We start from the raw sequence: 26366 nt of genomic DNA, 5'->3' as shown, positions 1-26366 counted from the left end.
CACACCAATCTCTTAAACCAGTCATCATCTTTCTCTTGTTGCTTGCAAAACATAGATCATCCAGAATTTCATTAAACATAGCTGGTACATAGTAATTGCGCATCTTTTCACCATAATTACTATAGACCAGTCTTTTAACAAAATGATCTGTTTTCCTCAATGTAACATCTTTTTTACAGGACTTTTATATTCATTTAAATAATAATACCGCGTCAACACAACAAAATAAGACAGCTCACGAATCTGTAGGATGCCAAACTGAATGTATTTCTCTTTCATATCAAGCGAGTGTAATTTTGTACCGTAACATATACTGTTCACGTTTCGCTTTAGTATGACATTTTATGCTTGTTTCTTATATTCCGAGCAGTTTCCATATAATGTAATACCATATTTTAAAACAAGTTAACCTAATTCTGTGTAGATTACTCGTCTAAGGTGAAGCGGAGATTTCCCCGAAGGTGATAGAACAAGGCCGCAATGGCCCTAATCTCTTTATAGAGGTAAACGATATGTTCGTTCCAAGTGAGATGTTGGTCGAAATAGATGCCCACATATTGAACTGTTCGCTCTATTTGCATGGCTTCGCAATCCCATGGGTAACAATGGGATGAGTGTAAGTACAGTAGTTGCATTAAGGCAACTGTTTTGTGGGGGTTTTTATAACATGTCAGTTTTGTTTTGTGAAGGTTTAAGAAAATAAAATTTTGCGAGAACCAATCAATTACTTCTGATATGTCTGCCTGAAACGTTTTAACGTCAGTGCAACAGTCAGTGACTTCAAGTGCGAGCGCTGTATCGTCAGCGTATTGAAAGATTTTTGACAGTCTGCAATAGACCCAAATCAGACGCATAAACGTTAATAGCAGTAGCCCGAGTGTACCTCACTGAGGTATAGCGAATGTAACATTCCTCAAATGTCCGTACGTAATATCAAGCTTTACACACTGCAACCTGTTCGTAAAATAACTATTAAAAACTTTTTAAAATGACCGCAGAAACCAAGTGAACCTAATTTTTCGAGTAGTAACGCATGGTCTATCGTGTCAAATGCCTTCGTTAAATCCAGGAATAGGGCTAACACAACGTGAAAAATTTCTATCCCATTGTAAACATAATCAGAACATTCTTCGATAAGTGTTGTATTTCTATTCTTTGTAAAAACAAATTGCGCAGCATTGTTCAAAGAGTATATTACACAGAATGATTGCATAACGTATGCAACATGCTTTTCCATAATATGTGCTATCGACGACAGTATTGCAATGGGCCTATAATTTATTAAGTCGCCTTACTTACCGTGTTTGTACACAGGCCTGACAACAGATATCTTATCTTCGTCGGGTATATCACCACTTTGATATATGCCGTTCAGTATGTTCAGAAGAACGCCCTTTAAAACACCAAAGTTCCTGTGAAAATTTGAGACGAATGCCATCATATCCAGGTGGCTTGAACTGTTTCATTCGGCAAATAATGCTCCATAGTTCATCCGCTGATATGAGGGGCAGGTGCGCTGTATGCGCACATGCTCGTTTTGGTTGATATGGTACAGGGCTACTGACTGGTATGGTTCGCAATTTTTCTGGTGTATTTAAGAACACATCATTAAATTTATCACAGAGCACCTTCACATTTTCCTTTGGAAAATTCTTCTTTACTGTTTCATCAATAGAAGCCTTTTTCTGCCTACCCATTAGTTCATTCGCTATCTCCCACGTTTTCTTTCCGTCACATTTGTTCAGTGAAAACTGTCGCATGAAAAAGGATCTTTTCGCCTGTCACATTTTAGCCGTTACTTGATTCCGGAATGCGCGATATACATCTCGTAGCGCTTTATCTTCAGGTTGTTTCCTGCATTTCTGCCATGCCTTATCTTTCGCCCACCACAACTCTGCTGTTTCATGAGTTGTTCATTTCTTATCTAGGCTTCTTATTTTGATATTAACAAATTTAGTGGACTGTTCATAGACATTGCGAAGGATTTCCACAGTTTTCTTGTATAAGCTGATATGATTCAAATGTAGAAGGGAACTCCAGTTAACGTTATGAATTATTTGGTCTACTTTTTTGTTATCTAAAACAGAACCTCTAATAATGCCTCCATCAGTTCTATAATCGCTAGACATTTTTGCAACCACTACAAAGTAATGATCGGCTAGTTTTTCCTTGATAATTCCGGAAACATTGCTGGTTTTGCAAACGAATTATGTGGTCAATGCATGACATTGTTATACTACCTAATCGTTGTTCTCTTGTAATTCATTAATTGGGTTAACGGGTCCAAATTCTGCCAGAAAATTGAGGTAATCAGCTGGGATACTTTTTGTCTCTTTCATAATGTCTGTGTTATGATCCCCCGCATTAATCAAGTGCTTCGCATTCATGTACCTAGAGAAAAAAGTATACAGCTCATCTAGTAATGCACTGGCATTCATCTTCGGTGGCCTATATATTACGCATAAATTGCGCTATATATTGCGCATTTTCTTTCGAAATAGACAGAGTGATCGTCTCTGCATGAATAAAACTAACATCAATTCTATTCGTCATCAACACATTTTTTATGAACACCATAACACCGCCTCCTTTACGACTTTCGCGGCACAGTGCATATTGAGAATACCCAGGCAAGATAAATATACATTTTCTCGACGCATCTATATTAACTTCGGTTAAAATAATAAGATCAGACGGAACCGCAGCAGTCTTGAGCTTCAGTCCTAATTCATCCCAGCATGTGTTCGAATTTCTGATATTAACATGTAGCAAACTAAGTTCCTGGTTCAATTGTGCTTCACTCTTAGCAGTTTCTACATGAACATTCCACTCACGAAATGAGTCAAAGCAGGCCATTATGCTAGTTTACCGAGGTCTCTTTCTGAGTTGATACTAATTACCGATGCACTTTCACTTTTCCGGACAAGGATTTTCCCGTTGCTCACCCAGACAAATTTGAATCCTCGATCTTTTGCATGCTTCTTACATTCTGAAAGCAGCATTTTCTGAGCCCTTGCCAGGTTTTCGTTCATGTAGATTTTGTCTGCCCGCAGCGCGCGATTTTTCGCCAGCCACATGTCCCTTGTAGTCTGGTCCACAAAGCGAACAATAATTGGCGCAAACTTATCGTTATGTGCCTTGAGCCGATGCAATGCTTCTATCACCTGTCGCTCAGGTGACTGTTTGTTCAGCTTTACGCTGGGGTCAGTCAGAACTCGGTTAAGGTCCTGATTAGGGGCTTCAGGTATCCCGTGTATTTCTACATTTCTCCGCCTTGTGTATTGTTCAGCGCTTTCGACACAGTCTTACAAACTGGCCAGCTCAGTGTGCTTTTCAGTCAACTTCTCAGTCAGTTCCTCAGTTTTTTTAAATTTAGCTATTTCATTTTCCTGATCGGCAATCTTTGACAAGAGTTCGTCGTACTTGGAAGCAAGCAACTCCATTGACTTTTCAACTGCCTCTGTGACTCTGTTCAGTTTGCCAATTTTGCCTTCGAGAGTTCCCAGTCGGCTCAGTATTTCAGCAAGGTTCTGGCTCAAGCCTTCAATCAGAGAATTCACAGAGGCTGTGGTCCTTTTGTTTTGCATTGTCTCGCTGTCACTTTCACTATTTGATGCATCGTCATCAATTTCCGCTTCCTCGCAGATATCGCACTTCCAAGTTGATAATTATCTAGGTCTAAGGCTTTTAAAAGCTGATTTAGTTGTTCCTGAACACTTGACTAAGTGGAAAGAGTTTTTATATTTGCTGCATGTTAAAAACGTACTTTCTTTTCCAATACGCTTCGAACAAGACAAGAACTGTTGAGCCATTTCTGGTTACAAGAAAGTGCAGTCCAGTGGAGTATAGAGCTGGAAAAATGTCGCTTACCTAAGGGAAACAAGACAAGTAGTTAGTCCAGCATTTGATGTTCCACCGCACTGCGGAGTGTAGCCTGTCACTGCTCCCTTTATAGTGCTCAGATCCCGTGGACCGTGACATCAGTTTCGCTGCACGCGGTGAGCGCGAAGTTATCTGTAGTTGCTTCGGTGCCTCTATCGTGTTTCTTTGCTACGGCCGTACAGCAGGATCATCAGACCAGGAAGGGACACGTCGCCGCCTAAGAGGAACAAGACAAGTAGTTAGCCCAGCATTCGATGCTCCACCGGACTGCCCAGAAGCTGTGAACGTTGCACAGCGCTTTAAAATTTCTGCTCATCATTCACCAGTAAACTCTTTCCCTGTAAAATTTTCGACTCTACGTCAAGAATATTTGAAGAACAGAACGTTTTAATGCCCCTTGTTAGACAGCGCTTCGTAATTTTGGTTGTTTATCCTACACTAAACAGGTTCCCTGTAGAATTTTTCAAGTACACTCCGAATAACTAGAAAACAGGACATCTGTAAAGCAACTTGTTGCGCAGCGCTTTGAAATTTCAACTTTTCATTCAACAGCAATCTGGTTCCGTGTAAAACTTTTTTGACTCTACGTGAAGAAAAATTGGAGGAAAGGACGTTTGTTACGCATCTTGTTTCGCAGCTCTTTGAAAAATCTGCTGTTCATCGAACAGTAAACTGGTTCCACTTAAATATTTTGAACTATAACTAAAATAATTGGAGAACCAGAAGTTTCTAATGCACCCTCTTGTTTGCGCTTTAATATGTCTGCTGTTCCTCCAACAGTAAGCTGCTTCCCTGAAAACATTTTGAACTGCACCAAGAATAATTGGAGAACATGATGTCTGTAGTGCACCTTGTTGTAAAGCGGTTTGAAATTTCTGCTGTGCATTCAACAGTTATCTGATTCCCTGTAAAGTTTTTGACTGTACGCCATGAATAATTGGAAAACAAGACCTCCGCAATGCACCTTCCTGCGCACCACATTGAAATTTCGGCTATTCATCCAACAGTAAACTGGTTTCCTGTAAAGTGTCTGACTCTGCGCCAAGAATAAATGGAGAACAGGACATCTGTTATGCACACTTGTTGCAAAGCGCTTTGAAATTTCTTCTGTTATTCTAACGGTAACTGGCTTCCTGTAAAATTTTTGAACCACGCCAAGAATAACTGGAAAGCAGGACGTTTGTAATTGCCCTTGTTGCGCAGCGCTTTAATAATTCTGCTATTTATCCAACAGTAAACTGCTTCCCTGTGAAGATGTTGAACTACACAAAGAATATTTGGGGAACAGGACGTCCGTAATGGAACTTGTTACGGAGCGCACTTAAATTTATCTGTTTTCACTAGTAAACTGGTCCCTGTAAAGTTTTTTACTCTACAGCAAGAATAACTGGAAAACAGGACGTCTCTAATGCACCTCTTCGCGCAGTGCCTTGAAATTTCTGCTGATCATTCACAAGTAAACTGGTTCCCTGTAAAGTTCTTGACTCTACGCGAATAATTAGAAACAATACATCTTTAATGCACATTTTTGCGCACCGCTTTCAATTTTCTGCGATTCATCCAAGAGTAAACTTGTTGCCTGGAAAGTTCATGAGTTTATGCCTAGATTTATTGGAGAACAGGACGTCTGTAAATCACCTTGATGCCCAGGGCTTTGAAATTTCTGCTTTTAATCTAGCAGTTACTGGCTCCCAGTAAAGTTTTTTAACGACACCAAGGATAACTGGCCAATCGGACATCGGTAATGCACCTTGTTGCGTAGCGCTTTAAAATGTTGCTGTTCATCCAAAAGTAACCTGGTCCGCTGTAAAATGTCTGAACCACACCAAGAATAATTGGGGAACGGGACGTCTATAATACACCTTGTTGCGCAGTGTTTTGAAATTTCTGCTCATCATTCACCAGTAAACTGGTTCCCTTTGAAGTTTTTAAACTTCACGATGAATACCTGAAAATCAGAACGTCTGTAATGCACCTTGTTGCATAGAGCCTTGAAATTTCTCCCTTTCATTCAACAGTAAACTGGTTCCGTGTAAAGTTTTGGAGTCTACGCCAAGAATGAAGGGTGAACATTACTTGTGTAATGCACACTTGATGCGCAGCGCTTTAAAATTTCGGCTGTTCATGCAACATTAGACTGGTTCCATATAAAGATTTTGAACTACACCAATATTAATAGAACAGGACGTCTGTAACGCACCTTGTTGGTCCGCGCTTTGAAATTTCTGTTTTCCATTCAAGACTAATCTGGTTCCCTGTAAAGTTTTTTACTGTACGCCAAGAATAATTGGAGAACAGGACCTCTGCAATGAGCTTTCTTGAGCACCGCATTGAAATTTGTGCTGTTCATTCATCAGAAAACTGAATCCCTGTAAAGTACGTGAGTCTACGCAAAAAATATTTGCAGGACAGAACGTCTCTCATGCATCTTTTTGCGCAGCTCTGCAATTTCTGCTGCTAATACAACAGTAAACTGGTTCCCTATAAAGATTTTGAACTACACCAACATTAAAAGGAGAACAGGACGTCTGCAATGCAGCTGGTTGTTCAGCGCTTTGAAATTTCTGCTCTTTATTCAACAGAGAATCTGATTCCCTGTAAAGGTTTTGACAGTACACCATATATAACTGAAAAAGAAGACCTCTGCAATGCACCTTTTTGCACACAGCATTGAAATTCCTGCTGTTCATCCAACAGTAAACTGGTTTCCTCTAAGGTTTTTGACTCTGCACCAAGTATAAATGGAGAACATGACCTCTGTAATGCACACTTGTTGCGCAGCGCATTTAAAGTTCTCTGTTTTGCCTAGTAAACTGGTTCCCTGTAAAGTGTTTTACTCTACAGCAAGAATAACTGGAAAACAGCTAGGGCGTCTGTTATGCACTTTGTTGCACAGCGTCTTAAAATTTCTTCAAATCATTCACCTGTAAAGTGGTTTGCTATAAAGTTTTTGACTCTACGCTAATAATTGGAAAACATGACATCTGTAATGCACCTTGTTGTGCAACGCTTTGAAATTTCTGCAATTCATCCAACAGTAAACTTGTTCCCTGTAAACTTGTTCCCTGCCAAGACCAATTGGACTACAGGACCTCTGTAATGCGCTCGTTGCGCAGCGCTTTGTAATTTCTTCTGTTAATTTTACAGTAACTGGCTGCCTGTAATATTTTTGAACCACACCAAGAATAACTGGAATATATGGCATCTGTAATGCACCTTGTAGTACAGCGATTTGAAATTGCTGCGTTTCACTCAACAATAAACTGGTTTCTTGTAAAGTTTTGGAGTCTACGCCAAGATCAATTGGATCGCTGCTCTGCTCTTTGAAATGTCTGCTGTTAATAAGAGTAAACTGGCTTCCTTTAATATATTTACCTATTCGAAGAATAACTGGAGAACAGGATGTCTGTAATGGACATTGTCGCTCCTGGCATTGAAATTTCTGCTATTCATCCAGCAGTAAACTGGCTCCCTGCAAAGCTTTACACCCTACGCCAAGAATACTTGGAGAACAGGACGTGTGTAATGCACCTACTTGCGCTACGCGTTGAAATTTCTGCTCTTCCCTGAACAGTACACTGGTTCCCTGCGATGTTTTTGACTCTACACCAAGAACAATAGGACAACAGCACCTCCGAAATGCATCTTGTTGCGCAGCTCTTCGAAATTTCTGCAGTTGATGGAACAGTAAACTGATTCACTGTAAAGTTTTTCACCCTACGCGAAGAATAATTAGAAAACAAGACGTCTGTAGTGCACCTTGTTGCTTAGCGCTTTAAAATTTCTGTTGTTTATCCAACAGTAAACTGTTTCCCTGTAAACATATTGAACTACACCAAAAGAAAGTGCAGAACAGGACGGCAGTAATGCACCTTGTTGTTCATTTATGCTGTTAATTCAACACTAAACTGATTCCCTGTACAGTTTTTGACTCTACGCTAATTATTGGAAACCAGGACGTCTTAAATGCAGCTTATGGCGCACTGCTTTGATATTTCTGCGATTATTCCAACAGTAAACTTGTTCCTTGTAAAGTTCATGAGTCTATGCCACGACTAATTGGACAACAGGACGTCTGCAATGCACCTTGTTGCGCAGGGCTTTGAAGGTTGTTCTGTCAATCTAACAGCAACTGGCTCCCTGTAACATTTTTAAACCACAGCAAGAATAACTGGAAAATAGGACATCTGTAATGCTCCTTGTTGCGCACCTCTTAAAATTTCTGCTGTTCATTAAACTGTAAACTGGTTTTCTATAAAGATATTGAATTACACCAAGAATTATAGGAGAACAGGACGTCTGTAATACACCGTGTTGTTCAGCGGTTTGAAATTTCTGCCGTCCATTCAACAGTAATCTGATTCCCTGTAAAATTTTTGACTATGCCATGAATAATTGGAGAGCAAGACCTCTGCAATGCAGCTTCTTGCGCACCGCATTGAAATTTCTGTTGTTCACCCAACAGTAAACTGGTTTCCTGTAAAGTTTCTGACTTTGCACCAAGAATAAACGGAGAACAGGACGTCTGTATTGCACGCTTGCTGCGCAGAGCTTTGAAATTTCTTCTGTTCATTCAACAGTGAATTAGTTCCCTGTGAAGTTTTGGAGTCTACGCCAAGAACAAATGGAGAATATTACTTCTGTAATGAAATCTTGTTGCGCAGCGCTTTAAAATTTAGGCTGTTCATCCAACGGTCCCCGCAGGGGCGTCGGCGTCAGCAGGCGTTTGGTGTGTTGCGACACCGCGTACCCGAGCACACGAGGGTTGGACCCTCCCGTGTGTAGCCGTGCGCGGCTTAGCCGTGTCCGGGGAAAAGGGGATCCTGGGGGTTGAGCCAATGCCGGGTGTTTGGACCTTTACGGCCCCTCGGAGGCGGCAACACAACCCTTTGGCCTCGGCTTCACGTAGACGGCACCCCCGGACTGACCCACCCGGGGGAAATCGGCAGTCGCTTTTTCCTGTCCTCCTCTCCAATCTTCGTCTTTCTCTCTCCCCCTTTTTCATCTTTCCTGTCTTCTCATCACTTCTCCTCACTTCCTAGTTTCCCGGCGGCAAGGGTTCACCTTGTGTAGCTAGCCACCCTTGGTTATGCTGTATTTGGTTATAGCAGCGATGTACGGGTGGCGTTGGCAGGGTTTCCCTTGCAGAAACTTCTGTCACATCCCCCTGTAGGGCTCCATGGTGGGTGGTCGGCATCGTGGCCGAAAACCCAACATTACTTATGGAACATGCTTTTCCTTAACTACCTGATCGCCCTCAGAAACGAGGGCGCACCGAAGAAGTTTGTCAGTTTTTCGGAAGACAAGTCCACAATTTTCCTCGTTTTCATGTCATCCACGCAGAAAAACCAGCTAAACAAGTGCGAACAATCTCCCTGTTCCTTGTATCTGAGTCTCTTACCGACGTTTTTGGTCCAGGATATAAGGTGTCGAGGATGGCTAGTGGTGACCTCCTCTTGGAGCTCCGCGATCTGAAGCAATTGGAGAAACTGCCAAAACTAGTATCATTTGGGGAGACCCAAGTTGTAGTAACCCCGCACCGCGCGATGAATACCACCCGCGGCGTTGTCTCGGACGATGATATGCTGGAGCTCACTGAGGCTGAACTCTTGGAGGGCTTCAGTGAACAAAAGGTCATAAATGTCAAAAGAATCAAGATAAGGCGCGAGGGTAAAGAAATTGCGACCAAGCACCTAATTCTCACCTTCAATTGAAGTGTCCTGCCCGAATCAATCGAGGCCGGGTACATCAAGCTCCGTGGAAGACCGTATGTGCCAAATCCCTTGAGATGTTTCAAATGCCAACGTTTTGGCCACAGCTCGCAGAGCTGCCGAGGCCGCCAAACATGTGCGAAATGCAGTGCCCTTGAACACGAAACTGAAGAATGTAAGAACTCTCTACACTGTGTAAACTGTGATAGGGATCACGCCGCGTACTCACGGTCGTGCCCCTCCTGGAAGAAGGAAAAAGAAATTGTAACCATAAAAGTAAAAGAGAATATATCGTTCAAAGAGGCACGAAGGCAGGTAGCATACCTGCCAAAGAAAAGCTTTGCCGAAGTGGCGCGTCAGGGGGCAGCGTCACAACGGCCTCCGACGGCTGTCCGACCCACAAGCAGTGAGTCGGCAGTCACGCCATCTGCCCCCGCGACGGTTGCAGCTAGCGCTGCTCCGTCAACCGAGAAGAAGGAACCATCGACCCCGAAGGTGGGCGCAGCCGAGGCTGCCTCAACTTCCCAGGTCCCTTCCTGCGCTGGCAACGAACGGCGTAGCCAAATCCCTCTGGGAGCCCCATCGACCTCCGGGCTGGTGGGCGCAGGGGTCTTGCCCTCCAAGGCAGGACTCCCTCTGAAAACTTCCCGCTCGCAAGAGCACGTGTCCGGCGCCTCACAAGAAGCAATGGACACTACACCTATCCTCAAGGCGCACCAGGCGCCTAAGGAGCGGCGAGGTTCCCTCGAACGCCCAAGAAAGGGCAGAACTCCCGTTAGAGGGCCTCGAAAGGGCTCTGTAATTTAATCTCTGTAATTTACATAATCACTACCTCTTTTTCTGTACACACAGCACCTATTGACCACCAATATGGATACAGAAATCATACAATGGAACGTCAGAGGTCTTCTTAGGAACCTTGATGACTTGCAAGAGCTTATACAAAAACACAATCCAAAAGTGCTGTGTTTACAGGAAACACACTTAAATTCCAAACACACAAACTTTCTCCGACAGTACATAACTTTTCGCAAAGATCGCGATGATGCTGTCGCATCATCGGGCGGTGTCGCCATTGTTATCCATAAGAGCGTTGCGTGTCAACTTTTACAGCTACAAACGCCTCTCGAAGCAGTGGCGGTTCGAGCTGTTCTCCTAAACAAACTCATCACCATTAGCTCTCTTTACATACTCCCACATTACAAATTAATGAAACATGAATTTCAATCCTATATAGATCAATTGCCAGAACCTTATGTTGTTCTGGGCGATTTCAATGCACACAGCTCCCTGTGGGGCGACTCTCGTATTGATGCGCGAGGACGCCGGTGCGTGTCTGCTGAATAAGAAGGAACCCACTTATTACTGTCTCGCAAACAGAACCTTTTCTTCAATTGATCTTAGTATAGTTTCCCCGTCAATACTGCCCGAACTTGAATGGGAACTTAACGACAATCCTTACGGGAGCGACCACTTCTCCATACTCCTAAGAACATATAAAGAATGCGAATATCTACCACAGGCTCTTAGGTGGAAGATCGATGCAGCCGACAGGGAGAAGTTCCGAACTTTCACTAGGATCTCATGGAATGACATGTCTTCTTTAGGAATTGATACTGCTGTGCAGTATTTTACAGCCTTCATTATAGATGCAGCATCTAAATGCATATCTGAAGTAAGTGGTCTTGCATGCAAACGACGCGTCCCGTGGTGGAACGACGAATGTAGGACCGCCCGTAAGAAACAGAACAAAGCGTGGGGGTTGCTACGCGCCTCTCCCACTGCGGAGAATCTTATTAACTTTAAAAAAGTAAAATCCGAAGGCAGGCGAACCCGCCGACAGGCCAGAAGAGAAAGCTGGCAGAAGTTTTTATCGGGCATCAACTCGTACACAGATGAGGCCAAAGTCTGGAACAGGGTTATTAGGATAATAGGACGACAAGCACAATCACTCCCTCTGGTAAGCACACAAGGCGATACCCTGCAAGATCAGGCAGACTCACTTGGGGAGCACTTTGAGAGCGTCTCGAGCTCAACCCATTATCCTCAGTCCTTCCTCAAATATAAACAAACAGAGGAATGCAAGCCAATAATTAGAAAATCCAGACAGAATGAACCCTATAACCGGCCTTTCAGTATTGCCGAGCTCAGAGGTGCCTTGAATACAAGCAAAACCACTGCACCAGGACCTGACAGAGTCATGTATCACATGATCAGAAACTTACATACTGACACTCAATTTACACTACTTACACTTTTCAACACTCTGTGGGCTGCGGGATACCTCCTATCTACATGGAAAGAGGCGATTGTGGTTCCTGTCCTGAAGCAGGGAAAATACCCCTCCTTGGCCACAAGTTATCGTCCGATAGCTCTTACGAATTGTCTGTGTAAGCTCTTTGAAAAAATGAATAATCACAGACTCGTACACTTCCTTGAATTCAACAATATACTCGACCCCTATCAGTGTGGCTCCAGACAAGGGCGGTCAACAACAGATCATCTTGTGCGCATTCAAGGATATATTCGCGATGCCTTTGTACACAAACAGTATTTCCTCTTCATATTCCTCGATATGGAGAAGGCATATGATACAACACGGCGTTACGGGATCCTGCGAGATTTGTCGGGAATGGGCATCTGTGGAAATATGTTGAAAATAATTGAAAGCTCTTTGTCCAATCGTACCTTCCGTGTAAAAGTTGGCAATGCACTGTCACGTCCCTTTACCCAGGAAACTGGTGTACCCCAGGGAGGCGTGCTCAGCTGCATTCTCTTTATCCTTAAGATGAACACCCTACGTGCTTCACTACCACCTGCCATTTTTTATTCCGTATACGTAGACGATATACAAATAGGCTTCAAATCTTGCAACCTCACAGTATGCGAAAGACAGGTACAGCAAGGCTTGAACAAGGTTTCCAAGTGGGCAGACCAAAACGGATTAAAGGTCAACCCCCACAAAAGTTCTTGTGTTCTCTTCACAAGAAAGAGAGGCCTGGTCCCAGATCCTTGCGTAGAACTGGGCGGTGGGCGGACAACAAATTCCTGTAAACAAAGATCACAAATTTCTTGGTGTTATACTTGACTCCAGGCTTACTTTCATTCCGCACATAAAACATCTAAATGAAAAATGTCTTAGAACAATGAACTTACTTAAAATCCTATCCCACACAACGTGGGGTAGCGACAGATAGTGTTTATTGAATATTTACAAGAGCGTTGTTCGATCACGGTTAGGTTATGGTGCCGTAGTATATCACTCTGCCGCACCGAGCGCACTTAAGATGTTAGACCCCGTTCAGCAACTGTGTATCCGTCTGGCCACTGGCGCATTTAGGACAAGCCCTGTTGAAAGCCTATATGTAGAGTCAGATGAGTGGCCACTCCATCTTGAGAGAACAAACATCAGCTTAACATATTTTCTCAAGGTTCGCTCTAATAAGGAACATCCGTGTTTCACAACCGCTAACGACTTGACGAGTGAAACACTTTTTCATAACAGACCCTCTATGAGACTTCCTTTCTCACAGCGTGCAAGAGAACTTTGCGCGGTAATGGATGTCCCAGTTCTCGAACAACGCTTAATGCATCCAGCTAAGCTAGTACCACCCTGGGAGTGGCAGCTGATAGAGTGTGACACATCCTTTGTAAAGGTCACTAAACATGCGCCAGAGACACATATCAAAATGCATTTCTTGGAGCTCCAGTACAAGTACTCGTGCACAGAGTTTTACACAGACGCTTCTAAGTCGCATGCCGGGGTGTCCTACGCAGCCATTGGTCCATCCTTCTCGGAATCCGGTGTAGTGCACCCTGAAACAAGTATATTTACGGCTGAGGCCCATGCACTATTGTCGGCTGTGAAACATATCAGAAAATCAAATATTCAAAAAACAATTTCATTTACAGACTCCTTAAGTGTCGTAAAAGCCTTGAAGTCACACTGTAAACACAGAAACCCCGTAATAACTGAGCTCTATTTCTTTCTCTGTAGAGCGTATATGTCTAACCAGCATGTCATTATATGCTGGGTGCCCGGACATAGGGGCATTGAGGGTAACGTTCTAGCGGACCAGATGGCCACATCCATTTCACTGCATGCAGTTAGTCCTACTGCTTCGGTCCCTGTCACAGACCTGAAGCCTTTCTTAAGAATAAAACTGCGAAACCACTGGCAACGTATGTGGGACGCAGAAGTAAATAACAAACTGCACGTGATAAAACCACAGTTAGGTTCTTGGCCCCCCGTAACAAAATCACGGCGAACAGATGTCCTATTCTGTCGCCTGAGAATAGGACACACATTTGGCACGCATAACTTTCGACTCACTGAAAATGATCCTCCAACCTGCGGTAGATGCGGGGAGAGGCTGACCGTCCTCGACGTCCTCCTGGAGTGTCGGGCAGCCGAATCTGAAAGAAGGAAACATTTTTCCCTAGCATACCGGCAGCACATCCCCCTACATCCCGTAATGCTACTCGGCCCAGAACCTTTATTTGACACCAACGCAGTCCTAAGTTTTCTGAAAGATGTTGTCTCGCATGTTTTTAGCCCCACGTGTTCGTAGCGGGTCCTCTCTTCAGAGGATGCCGCTGTGATAGCTCTTTTGTATAGCACGCGCCTCTAGGCCCTTGTGTTTCAAGGGCTCCGGTGAGGCAGTAGTGCTCCAGGTAATTTTACTATCTCATATATCTTCTATTCTGCATCATTCTTTTACGATGGATTTTAATGTTCAAAGTATTCGTCATGAGTCATCGCCATAATTTTATAGCACGTAGATTTTACGCACTTTACAGTGACAATTTAAGGCCAGCTTACAGCCAAGTCACATCTCCATAATACATCGTCTACATCACCACTTGTCATGGCGCTCTTTGGCCAAACCTGGCCCTTGCGACATTAAACACCACATATCATCATCATCATCATCCAGCGGTAAACTCGTTCACTCAAAAGATTTGGAACTACACCAATAATAATAGGCGAACAGGACGTCTGTAGCGCACCGTGTTGTTTACGCTTTAAAATTTATGCGGTTCATCGAACAGTAAACTGCGTCCCTGTAAACATTTTCAACTACACCAAGAATAATTGGAGAACACGACACTTGTAATGCAGCTTTTTTGTTCAGTGCTTTGAAATGTCTGCTGTTCATTCAACAGTAAACTGATTCCCTGTAAACCTTTTGACTCTACGATAAGAATAATTGGAAAACAGGATGTCTTAATGCAGCTTTTTGCGCACTGCTATGAAATTTCTGCAATTCATCCAACAGTAATTTTTTTCCCTGTAAATTTCACAAGTCGACGCCAAGAATAAATTGAGAACAGGACGTCTGTAATGCACCTTGTTCCCGGCGCTTTGAAATTTCTGCTGTTACTCTAACAGTAACCGATTCCCCGTAATGTTTTTGAATCTACGCCTACAATCATTGGAGAGGAGAGCGTCAGTAATGCACCTTCTTCGGCTGCGCTTTGAAGTTTCTGGTGTTCATCTAACAGGAAACTAGATCGCTGCCAATTTATGACTCCACAGCTAGAATAATCCGAGAACAGGAAGTCTGTAATGCATCTTGTTGCTCAGAGCGTTAGGATTTCTGGTGCTGATTCACCAGTACACTGGTTCCCTGTAAATTTTTTTTTCTCTACACCAAGAATTACTGGAAAACAGGATGCCTGTATTGCGCCATGTTGAGCAGCTCTTTCAATTTTCTGCTGATCATTCAACAGGAAACTGCTTCCCTGTAAAATATTTGAACCATACCAAGCATAAGTGGAAAATAGGACATCTGTAGTGCACGTTGCTACGCAGCGCTTTGAAATTCCAGCTTTTCATTTAGCAGTAAACTGGTTTCCTCTAACGTTTTGGACTCTACGCTAAGATCAATGGGAGAACAGGTCATCTGTAATGCGTGTTGTTATGCAGCTCTTTCAACTGTCTCCTGTTAATCCAACAGTAAACTGGTTTCCTTTAATGGTTTTTAACTATTGGAAGCATAATTGGAGAACAGGATGTCTTAATAGACATTGTTGCGCAGCGCGTTGAAATTTTTTCTGTTTCTTCAACAGTACACTGATTCCGTGCGAAGTTTTCGACTCTACACCAAGAACAACAGGAGAACAGGACGTCCGTATTGCCTCTTGCTGCGCAGCTCTTCGAAATTTCTGCTGTTGATTGAACAGTAAACTGATTGCCTGTATAGTTTTTTACTCTACGCCAACAATATTTGGAGAACAAGACGTCTGTAGTACACCTTGTTGCTTAGCCCTTGAAAACTTCGGCGGCTCATCCAAGAGTAAATTGCTTTCTTGTATACATTTTGAACTACAACAAGAATAATTGGAGAACAGGACGTCTGTAATCCACCTTGTCGCTCAGCGCTTTGAAATTTTTGCTTTTCATTCAACAGCAAAGTGATTCCCTGTAACGTTTCCGACTCTACGCTAATAATTAGAAAACAGGACCTCTTTATAGCACATTCTGCGTGCCGCTTCCAAATTTCTTCGATTCATCCAACAGTAATCTTGTTCCCTGTAAAGTTCTTGAGTCTATGCCACGACTAATTGGAGAACAGAACGTATGTAACGCATCTCGTTGCGCATCTCTATGACATTTCTTCATGTAACCAAAGAGTAAACTGGTTCGCTTTAAGGGTTTTGATCTATACCAAGAATAATTGTAGAAAAGGATTTTTTATTGCACGTTGTTCCGCAGCTCTTAAAATTTCTGCTGCTCATGAAACAGTAAACTGGTTCCCTATAAAGATTTTGAACTACACCAAGATTTATATAACAGGACGTGTGTAACGCACCTTGTTGTTAAGTGCGTGTAAATTCCTGCTGTGCATTCTACAGTAATCTGATTCCCTGTAAAGTTTTTGATTGTACTCAAAGAATAATTCGAGAACAAGACTTCTGCAATGCACCTTTTTGCGCGCCGCATTGAAATTTCTTCTGTTTATCCAACAGTAAACAGGTTACATGTAAAGTTTTTTAATCAAACCAAGAATAACTGGAAAGCAGGACGTCTGTAACGCACCTTTTTGCTCAGTGCTATAATATTTCTCCTGTTTATTCATCAGTTTAATGGTTCCCTGCAAAGTTTCTGACTCTACGTTAAGAATATTTGAAGAACAGGATATCTGTAATGCACCTTGTTGTTTAGCGCTTTAAAATTTCTGCTGTTCATCCAACAGTAAACAGCGTCCCTGTAAACACGTTCAACTACACCAAGAATAATTGGATAACAGGACGTCTGTAATGCACCTTTATGTTCAGCGCTTTGAAATGTCTGCTGTTCATTCAACAGTAAACTGATTCCCTTTAAAGCTTTTGACTCTATGCTAAGAATATTTCGAAAACCGGATGTTTCTATTGCACCTTTTGGCGCACCGCTTTGAAATTTATGCAATTCATCCAACAGTAATCTGGTTTGCTGTACAGTTCATGAGTCGACACTAAGAATAATTGAAGAACAGGACATCTGTAATGCGCCTTGTTCCCCACGTTTTGAAATGTCTGCTGTTGTTCTAACAGCAACCGGTTCCTAGTAAAGTTTTTGAATGTACGCCTAGAAACATTGGAGAGGAGAACCACGTCTGTAATGCACCTTCTTCGGCAGCGCTTTTATGTTTCCGGTGTTCTACTTGCTGTAAACTGGATCGCCCGTCAAAATTTTGACTCCACACCAGAAATAATTGGAGAACAGGACATCTGTAATGCGTGTTGTTGCGCAGCTCTTTAAACTGTCTGCTGTTAATGCAACAGCAAACAGGTTCCCTTTAGAGTTTTTGAACTATTCGAAGAGTTATTTGAGAGCAGGATGTCCTAATGGACATTGTGGCTCAGCGCATTGAAATTTCAGCTCTTATCCAATGCAAACTGATTCAGTGGAAAATTCTTAACTCTACGCCAAGAACACTTGAATAACAGGGCGCCTGTAATGCACCTTGTTGCGCAACGCGTCGAAATTTCTTCTGCTACTTCAACAGTACACTGGTTCCCTACGGAGTTTTTGACTATACACCAAGAACAATTGGAAAACAGGACGTCCGTATTGCGTCTTGCTGCGCAGCTCTTCGAAATTTCCGCTGTTACATGAACAGTAACCTTATTGCCAATAGAGCGGATCACCCTATGTCAAGATTGATTGGAGAACAAGCCGTCTATAGAACACCTTGTTGCTTAACGCTTTAAAATTTCTGCTGCTCATCCAACAGTAAATTGCTTCCCTGTATACGTTTTGAACTACAACAAGAATAATTGGAGAACAGGACGTCTGAATTGCACCTTGTTGTTCAGCACCTTGAATTTTCTGCTTTTCAATCAACAGTAAACTGGCTCCCTGTAATATTTTTGACTCTGCACTAGTAATTGAAAAACAGGACCTCTTTAATGCCCCTTTTCGCGCACGGCTTTGAAATTTCTGCGATTCATCCAACAGTAAACTTGTTCCCAGTAAACTTCATGAGTCTATGGCAAGACGCCCACAGGGGCGTCTGCGTCAGCAGGCGTTTGGTGTGTTGCGACACCACGTACCCGAGCACACGAGGGTTGGACCCTCCCGCGTGTAGCCGTGTGCGGCTTAGCCGTGTCTGGGGAAAAGGGGATCCTGGCGGTTGAGCCGATGCTGGGTCTTTGGACCTCTAAGGCCCCCCGGCGGAGGCAACACACCTCTTCGGCCTCGGCTTCACATAGACGGCACCTCCAGGCTGACCCACCTGGAGGAAATCGGCAGCCGCCTTTTCCTGTCGCTCTCTTCCTACAACCTTCGTCTTTCGCTTACTTTCCACCTTTCCTGTCTCCTTCTCTCTTCTATTCACTTCCTCCTTCTTGGCGGCAAGGGTTAACCCTGTGTGGCTATCCAACCTTGGGTACACCATATTTGGTTATAGTGGCGGCGTACGACTGGCGTCGTGCAGACTTGTATGCAAGCTCTGCCGCGTCCCCTCGTTGGGCTCCGTGGTGGGTGGTCGGCGCTGTTGCCGAATTTTTATATATTCTCATGGAAACTTCTTTCCCTAAACTTCCTGATCGCCCTCAGAAAAGAGGGCGCACCGAAGATATCTTCAAGTTTTTGGGCAACAGATTACAAAGCCTTCCCCAATTCCACGTCATCCACTCCGACAAACCTGAAAAGACGATGAGAATAATTTCACCTTTCCTAGTGTCAAAATGTCTTACCGAAGCACTTGGCGCAGGTTACAAGGCATCAAAGATCGCTATTGGAGATCTCCTTCTGGAACTCCGCGATGCGAAGCAACATGAAAGCCTTCCGAACCTAGTTAAATTTGGAGAAATTCCAGTCACTATATCACCGCACCGAACTATAAACACCAGCCGTGGTGTTGTCTCTGATGATGATGTAATGGAGCTGACAGAAGCCGAACTGATGGAAGGCTGGACCGAACAGAATGTTATCAATGTCAAGCGAATTATGCTAAGGCGTGACGGTAAGGAAATCAAGACAAAGCATCTTATACTCACTTTTGGCTCAAGCATCCTGCCTGAGACAATCGAGGCAGGCTATGTAAAGCTACGTGTCAGACCCTATGTCCCAAATCCTCTTCGATGCTTCAAATGCCAGCGTTTCGGACACAGTTCCCAGAACTGCCGAGGCCGGCAGACATGTGCTAAATGCAGTGGCGGAGACCATACGTCTGAAAAGTGCGAAAGCGCTCTAGACTGTGTCAACTGTGATGGCGAGCACGCAGCATACTCGCGCTCGTGCCCGTCATGGAAAAAAAAAGAACTCGTGACGATGAAAGTTAAAGAGAATATTTCATTTGAAGAAGCGCGCAGGCGGGTTTCCTACCTGCCCAAGAGCAGCTTTGCCGATGTGGCGCGTCAGGGGGCAGCGCCACAACGGGCTCCGGCGCACACCCAGTGAGGCGGCAGTGATGACTCCCGCCCCCCCGGCGGCTGCAGCTAGTGCTGCTACGCCAGCCCAGCCGAAGGGGCCATCTACCTTAGAGCAGGTGGCCTCAAAGGTCTCTTCCACAGGGACGAGGCCTTCTTCTCGAACGCAGCGCTCGCAAGAGCGCCTGTCCAGCACCTCTTCCGAGGCGATGGACACAACCAGCCAGACGGCACCGCTAGCGCCTAAGGAGCGGCGAGATTCTCGCAATAGCTCCCAAAAAGAAAAGCACCGTATCTTGGCACCCTCAAAAGGCTCCGTGAGGTAACTTTTCTTTCTTAAACACACAGCACATAAACCACATCAATAGACTTAAGTATAGTATCGAGTACACTAATTCCGTATATTGAGTGGAGTGTTCTGAAGAACTGCTTTGGGAGCGACCATTTTCCAATTATTTTAAACCTAACCAAACAGGATGGATGCTCGCCACATTTTCCGCAATGGAACATGAACTCAGCCAACTGGGAACTGTTCCAAGAGCTGACGCATTTAGACGCAGATAACATTGCTGGTTTTAATATAGACGACGCTGTGGCATATCTAACAGGTTTTATTAGTGATGCTGCAACTAAATGTATCAAGCAAACTAACGGTTTGGCAAGTAAACGTAGCATCCCATGGTGGAACGACGAATGTCGGAAAGCACGGCAAAATCAAAATAAGGCCTGGAGATTGCTTCGAAATTGTCCAACCGCCGAAAACCTTATTAATTTCAAAGAAGTCAAGTCACAAGGCCGGAGAACACGTCGACGAGCAAAGAGAGAAAGCTGGGATAGGTACATCTCTAGTATAAATTCGTACACTGATGAAACAAGAGTATGGAATAGGGTAAATAAGTTAATATGCCGGGAGTCACATCCCCTACCGTTAGTAAGTAGCCAAGGTGATAGCCTGGAAAATTAGGCGGATTGTCTAGGCGACTACTTTCAATATATCTCCAGTGCATCGCACTATACAGAAACATTTTTAAGACACAAAGAACGTGAGGAGCGGCATCCCATAAACCGCAAAGGCTCATGGAGTGATGCTTACAATTGTCCATTTACTCTGGCGGAACTTAAGGCCTCTCTGGCTTCTTGCAACCACTCGGCGCCAGGTGGCGATCGTATCATGTACGAAATGGTTAGACACCTACACCCTGAAGCTCTGGAAACACTTCTATCTCTTTTTAATACCAACGTGGGCGGCGGGGTATATCCCATCGTCCTGGAAAGAAGCTATAGTAATTCCCATACTTAAACAAGGGAAAGATCCTGTCTTAGCCAGCAGCTACAGGCCAATAGCGCTAACAAGCTGTCTGTGCAAAGCTTTTCAAAAAATGGTAAACCGGTGATTAATCAGCTTCCTAGAGAGCAACAATAAACTAGACCCCCTTCAATGCGGTTTCCGAGAGGGAAGGTCGACAATAGACCACCTTGTCCGCATTGAGGCAAACATTAGAGATGCCTTCATTCATAAACAGTTTTTACTTTCAGTGTTTCTGGACTTAGAGAAAGCGTACGACACGACGTGGCGATATGGGATCCTCCGCGATCTTTCCGCGTTGGGCGTCTGTGGGAACATGTTAAACACAATCCAAAGCTATCTGTCTAACCGCACTTTTCGCGTAAAGGTTGGTAATGTCTTATCTAAATCATTCATCCAAGAAACTGGTGTTCCGCAAGGGGGCGTACTTACTTGCACACTGTTTATTGTTAAAATGAACAGCCTACATACAGTCGTTCCACGGGCAATGTTTTATTCCGTTTATGTTGACGATGTACAAGTAAGTTTCAAATCTTGCAATATTGGTGTCTGCGAACGACAAGTGCAGCTTGGGATAAACAAATTGTCTAAATGGGCGGATGAGAACGGTTTCAAAATAAACACCCAAAAAAGTACCTGCGTACTCTTCTCAAACAAGAGGCGGGTAGCACCACTGCCTAGTATTATGATCAAGGGAGACCACCTCTCTGTGAGCAGCCAACATAAATTCCTGGGAATCACTTTAGATTCAAAGCTCACGTTTATTCCCCATATTCAAAATCTGAAAATAAAATGTTTGAAAACAATGAACCTTCTCAAGCTTCTGTCACGCACTACATGGGGTAGTGATCGAAAGTGTCGTTTGAACTTATATAACAGTCTTTTTGGCTCTCGCCTTGATTACGGAGCAATAATTTATAATTCTGCCACGCTAAGTGCATTAAAAAGTCCTAGACCCCGTCCACCATTTGGGTATCCGTCTCGCGACGGGCGCTTCTGGTGTTAATCCAACAGTAAACTGGATTCCTTTAAAGTTTTTCACTCTACGCCAAGAATAATTGGAGAGCAACAAATCTGTAATGCACCTTGTTGCGGTGCGCTTTAATATTTCTGCTGTTCATCCCACCATTATAAACTGGCTTTCTGTCCAATCCAGAGCCTCTACGTAGAGTCAAATCAGTGGTCACTTGATATGCAACGGTCATATAGCAGTTTCACATATTTCCTGAGAGTACAAGCGAACATTGAACATCCTTGTTATCCAACCACAAACGATACCGCCGCTGCTACGCTCTTCCATAACCGGCCTGCAATGAGGAAGCCGTTTGCTTTGTGTGTGAGGAACCTAATTGAGGAAATGGGTGTTCCCCTCCTTGAACATTGTCCTATGACTCAAGCGAAACTGTTACCGCCTTGGCAGTGGCAGATCATAGACTGTGATTTGTCATTTGTAGATGTCGTGAACATGCGCCAGAGGCACATATTAAAATGCATTTTTTAGAACTCCAGTATAAGTACTCTTGCACTGAGTTCTACACGGACGCTTCCAAGTCGGATGCAGGGGTTTCTTACGCAGCCACCGGCCCATCTTTTTCAGAATCCGGCGCGCTGCACCCGGAAACTAGTATATTTATGGCAGAAGCCCATGCACTATTGTCGACAGTGAAGCATATAATGAAATCAAAACTTCGAAAAACAGTCATATATACAGACTCTCTAAGCGTCGTAAAAGCCCTGAATTCACTCTCTAAACACAAGAATCCTATACTTGTTGAGCTCTACTCCGTTCTCTGCAGAGCATACATATCTAACCAGCATATCATTATATGCTGGGTACCTGGCCATAGAGGTATTGAGGGAAATGTTCTAGCAGACCAAATGGCCAGATCAATTACATCGCAAGCTACTCTTACTGCTGCGGTCCCTGCTACTGATCTGAAGCCTCTCTTACGAAGAAAACTACGGAACCACTCGTAACGCCTGTGGGACAGGGAAACAAATAATAAGCTCCATGTAATAAAACCACAGTTAGGATTCTGGCCCTCTGTAGCAAAATCACGCCGAACAGATGTCCTATTCTGTCGTCTCAGAATAGGACACACGTTTGGCACCCGTACTTTTCTACTCACAGGAAGTGACCCTCCAACCTGTGGTAGATGCGGGGAGAGGCTTACCGTCCTCCACGTCCTCCTGGAGTGCCGGAAAGCCGAAGCGGAGAGAAACATTTTCCTCTTGCATACCGATACTACATTCCTCTTCACCCGGCTATGTTTCTTGGCAGAGAACCCCTTTTTAATATCAAAGCAGTCCTCAATTTCTTAAATGATGTTGTCCTACATGTTATAAGCCCATTAAATTCGTAGAGCATCCTCGTTCCAGAGGATGCCGCTGCGATAATTGTGTTGCATAGCACATGCCTCCAGACCCTTACGTTTCAAGGGCTCTATGGAGGCAGTAGTGCTCTAGCCAATCTTATATCCCTATATATTTTTACACGTCGTATTATTCTTTTAAATGCATCTTAATGTTCATAGCACACGTCATACGCCATCGCCATAATCTTATTATCCAGATCTTACGTACTTTAGAGCGCCTACTTTTTAAGGCCCCTTTACAGCCACATCGCCCCAACTTAATAGAACTCATCAAGTATATTGCGCACCCGTTACCATGGACATGGCGCTCTTTGGCCATACTTGGCCCTTGCGCCATTAAAAATCAAACATTCATTCAGTCTATGGCAAGACAAGAGAATAGGACGTCTGTAATGCACCTTGTTACGCAGGGCTTTGAAATTTCTGTGCTTAATCTAACAGTAACTAGCTCCCTGTAATGTTTTTCAACCACACCAAGAATAACTGGAAAATAGGACATCTGTAATAGACCTTGCTGCACAGCGTTCTGAAATTTCTGCTTTTCATGCAACAGTAAACTGCTTTTCTGTAAAGCTTTGGAGTTTACGCCAAGAAGAAATTGAGATTAGGACTACTGTAATGCACACTTGTTGCGCATCTCTTTGAAATTTTTTTCTCTTCATCTGACAATAAACTAGTTCCCTGTAAAATTTTTGAACTACACCAAGCATAAGTAGAAAACAGGACATCTGTGATGTAACTTTTTGCGCAGGGCTTTAAGATTTCTGCTGTTCATCCAACAGTAAACAGGGTCTATGTAAAACATTTGACGTGCATGATGAATAACTGAAAACAGAACGGCTGTAGTGCAGCTTTTTGCGCAGCGCTTAAAAATTTCTGCGTTTCATTCAACAGTAAACTGTTTCCGTGTAAAGTTCTGAAGTCTAGGCCAAGAATAATTGGACAACATTACTTCAGTAGTGCACACTTGTTGCACAGCAAACAAAATTTTGGCTGTTCATTCAACAGTAAACTGGCTCCCTGTAATGTTTTTGACTGTACACCAAGAATAATTGCAGAACAAGACCTGTGCAATACAACTTCTTCCCACCGCTTTAAAGTTTTCGTTGTTCATTCAACAGTAAACTGTATCCCTGTCAAGTTAATGAGTCTACGCATAAAATATTTGGAGAACAGGACATCTGTAATGCATCTTGTTGCATAGCTCTTTTAAATTTCTGGTGTTAATCCAACAGTAAACTGGATTCCTTTAAAGTTTTTCACTCTACGCCAAGAATAATTGGAGAGCAACAAATCTGTAATGCACCTTGTTGCGGTGCGCTTTAATATTTCTGCTGTTCATCCCACCATTATAAACTGGCTTTCTGTAAAGTTTGTGACTGTACGAAAAGATTCAATGGAGAATACGACTTCTGTAATGCACACTTTTTGCGCAGAGCTTTGAAATTTCTTCTGTTCATCCGATAAAAAACTGGTTCACTGTAAAATTTTTGAACTACACCAAGAATAACAAGAAAACAACGCATCTGTAATGCACCTTGTTCGGCAGCACTTTAAGATTTCTGCAGGTTATGCAACAGTAAACTGTTTCGCTTTAAGAATATTGAACTATACCAAGAATAATTGTAGAACAGAACGTCTGTAATGCACATTGTTCTGCGGCGCTTTGAAATGTCTGCTGGGAATCCTGCAGTAAATTGGTTTCCTGTAAAGTGTTTTACTCTACACCAAGAGTAACTGCAAAACAGGACGCCTGTAATGCACACTTCTTGCACAGCGCTTTGAAATTTCTTCTGTTTACCCGAAAGGAAACGGATTTCCTGTAAAATTTTCGAACCACACCAAGAACAACTAGAAAACAAGACTTCTATAACGCACCTTGTTGCGCAGCACTTTAAAATTTCTGCAATTCATCCAACAGTAAACTGTTTCGCTATAAGGATTTTGAACTATACCAAGAATAATTGTAGAACAGCATTTCTGTACTGCGCCTTGTTGCGCAGCTCTTAAATTTTGTGCGGTTCATTCAACAGTTAACTGGTTCCCTATAAAGATTTTGAACTGCACCAAGAATCATAATAAAATAGGACGTCTGTAATACACCTTCTTGTTCAGCGCTTTGACAGCTGTCTATAAGTAATCTGATTCCTTTTAAAGTTATTTTTACTGGAGGCTAAGAATAATTGGCGATCAAGACCTCTGCAATGCACCTTCTTCCGCAGCGCTTTGAAATTTCTTCTGCTCATCCGACAGTAAACTAGTTCCCTGTAAAATGCTTGAACCATACCAAGAAGTAGAAAACAGGACATATGCAATGCACCTTGTTGGGTAGCGCTTTGAAATTTCTGCTGCTCATCCAAAAGTAAACAGATTCATTGCAAAATTTTTGAACTACACGATGAATAAATGGCAAACAGAAGCTATGTAAGGCAACTTGTTGCACAGCGCTTTGAAATTTCTCCTTTTCAGTCAGCAGTGAATTGGTTCCCTGTGAAGTTTTGGAGCCTACACCAAGAATAAATGAAGACCATTACTTCTGTAATGCACACTTGTTGCGCAGCACTTTAAAATTTATGCTGTTCATCCAGCAGTAAACTCTTTCCCTCAAAATATATTGAACTACACCAATAATAATAGGAGAACAGGACGTCTGTAAGGCACCGTGTTGTTTAGCGCTTTAAAATTTCTGCGGTTCATCTAGCAGTAAACTGCGTGACTGTAAACATTTTCAACTACACCAAGAATAATTGGAGAACAGGACATCTGTAATGCAGCTTTTTGTTCAGTGTTTTGAAATGTCTGCTGTTCATTCAACAGTAAAGTGATTCTCTGTAAAGCTTTTGATTCTACGGTGAGAATAAATGGAAATCAGGATATCTTTATTGCAACTTTTAGCGCACCGCTTTGAAATTTCTGCAATTCATCCAACAGTAAACTGGTTCCCTGTAAAGTTCATAATTCGACGCCACGAATAATTGGAGAACAGGACGTGTGAAATGCTCCTTGTTGCCGATGCTTTGAAATTTCTGCTGTTACGCTAACAGTAACCGGTTCCCCGCAATGTTTTTGAATCTACGCCTAGAATTATTGGAGAGGAGAACGTCAGTAATGCACTTTCTTCGGCTTCGCTTTGAACTTTCTGGTGTTCATCTAACAGCAAACTGGATCATTGCCAATTTTCGACTCGACAGCAAAATAATTCGAGAATAGGAAGTCTGTAATGCATCTTGT

At 43.2% G+C, this 26366-nt stretch overlaps 1 protein-coding gene across 2 annotated transcripts in view; it reads left to right on the top strand.

The window, feature by feature from the left end:
* The window catches only part of LOC142569089 (uncharacterized), a 143718-nt gene extending 126824 nt beyond the window's left edge, over positions 1-16894 (top strand). Inside the window, exon 7 of one of the 2 annotated variants that reach the window (XM_075678597.1) lies at positions 15666-16894. In XM_075678597.1, the coding sequence (XP_075534712.1) occupies positions 15666-15782 (117 nt within the window). In that variant the 3' untranslated portion in view covers positions 15783-16894. The remainder of the gene's footprint in view (positions 1-15665) is intronic. The other variant, XM_075678595.1, reaches the window with a different exon arrangement.
* Positions 16895-26366: the final 9472 nt, after the last annotated feature.

Source organism: Dermacentor variabilis, unplaced genomic scaffold (assembly GCF_050947875.1).
Source record: "Dermacentor variabilis isolate Ectoservices unplaced genomic scaffold, ASM5094787v1 scaffold_75, whole genome shotgun sequence".
Classification (NCBI taxonomy): Eukaryota; Metazoa; Arthropoda; class Arachnida; order Ixodida; family Ixodidae; genus Dermacentor; species Dermacentor variabilis.
The sequence above is the reverse complement of the archived record's forward strand: the minus strand, read 5'-3'. Positions and strand labels throughout refer to the sequence as shown.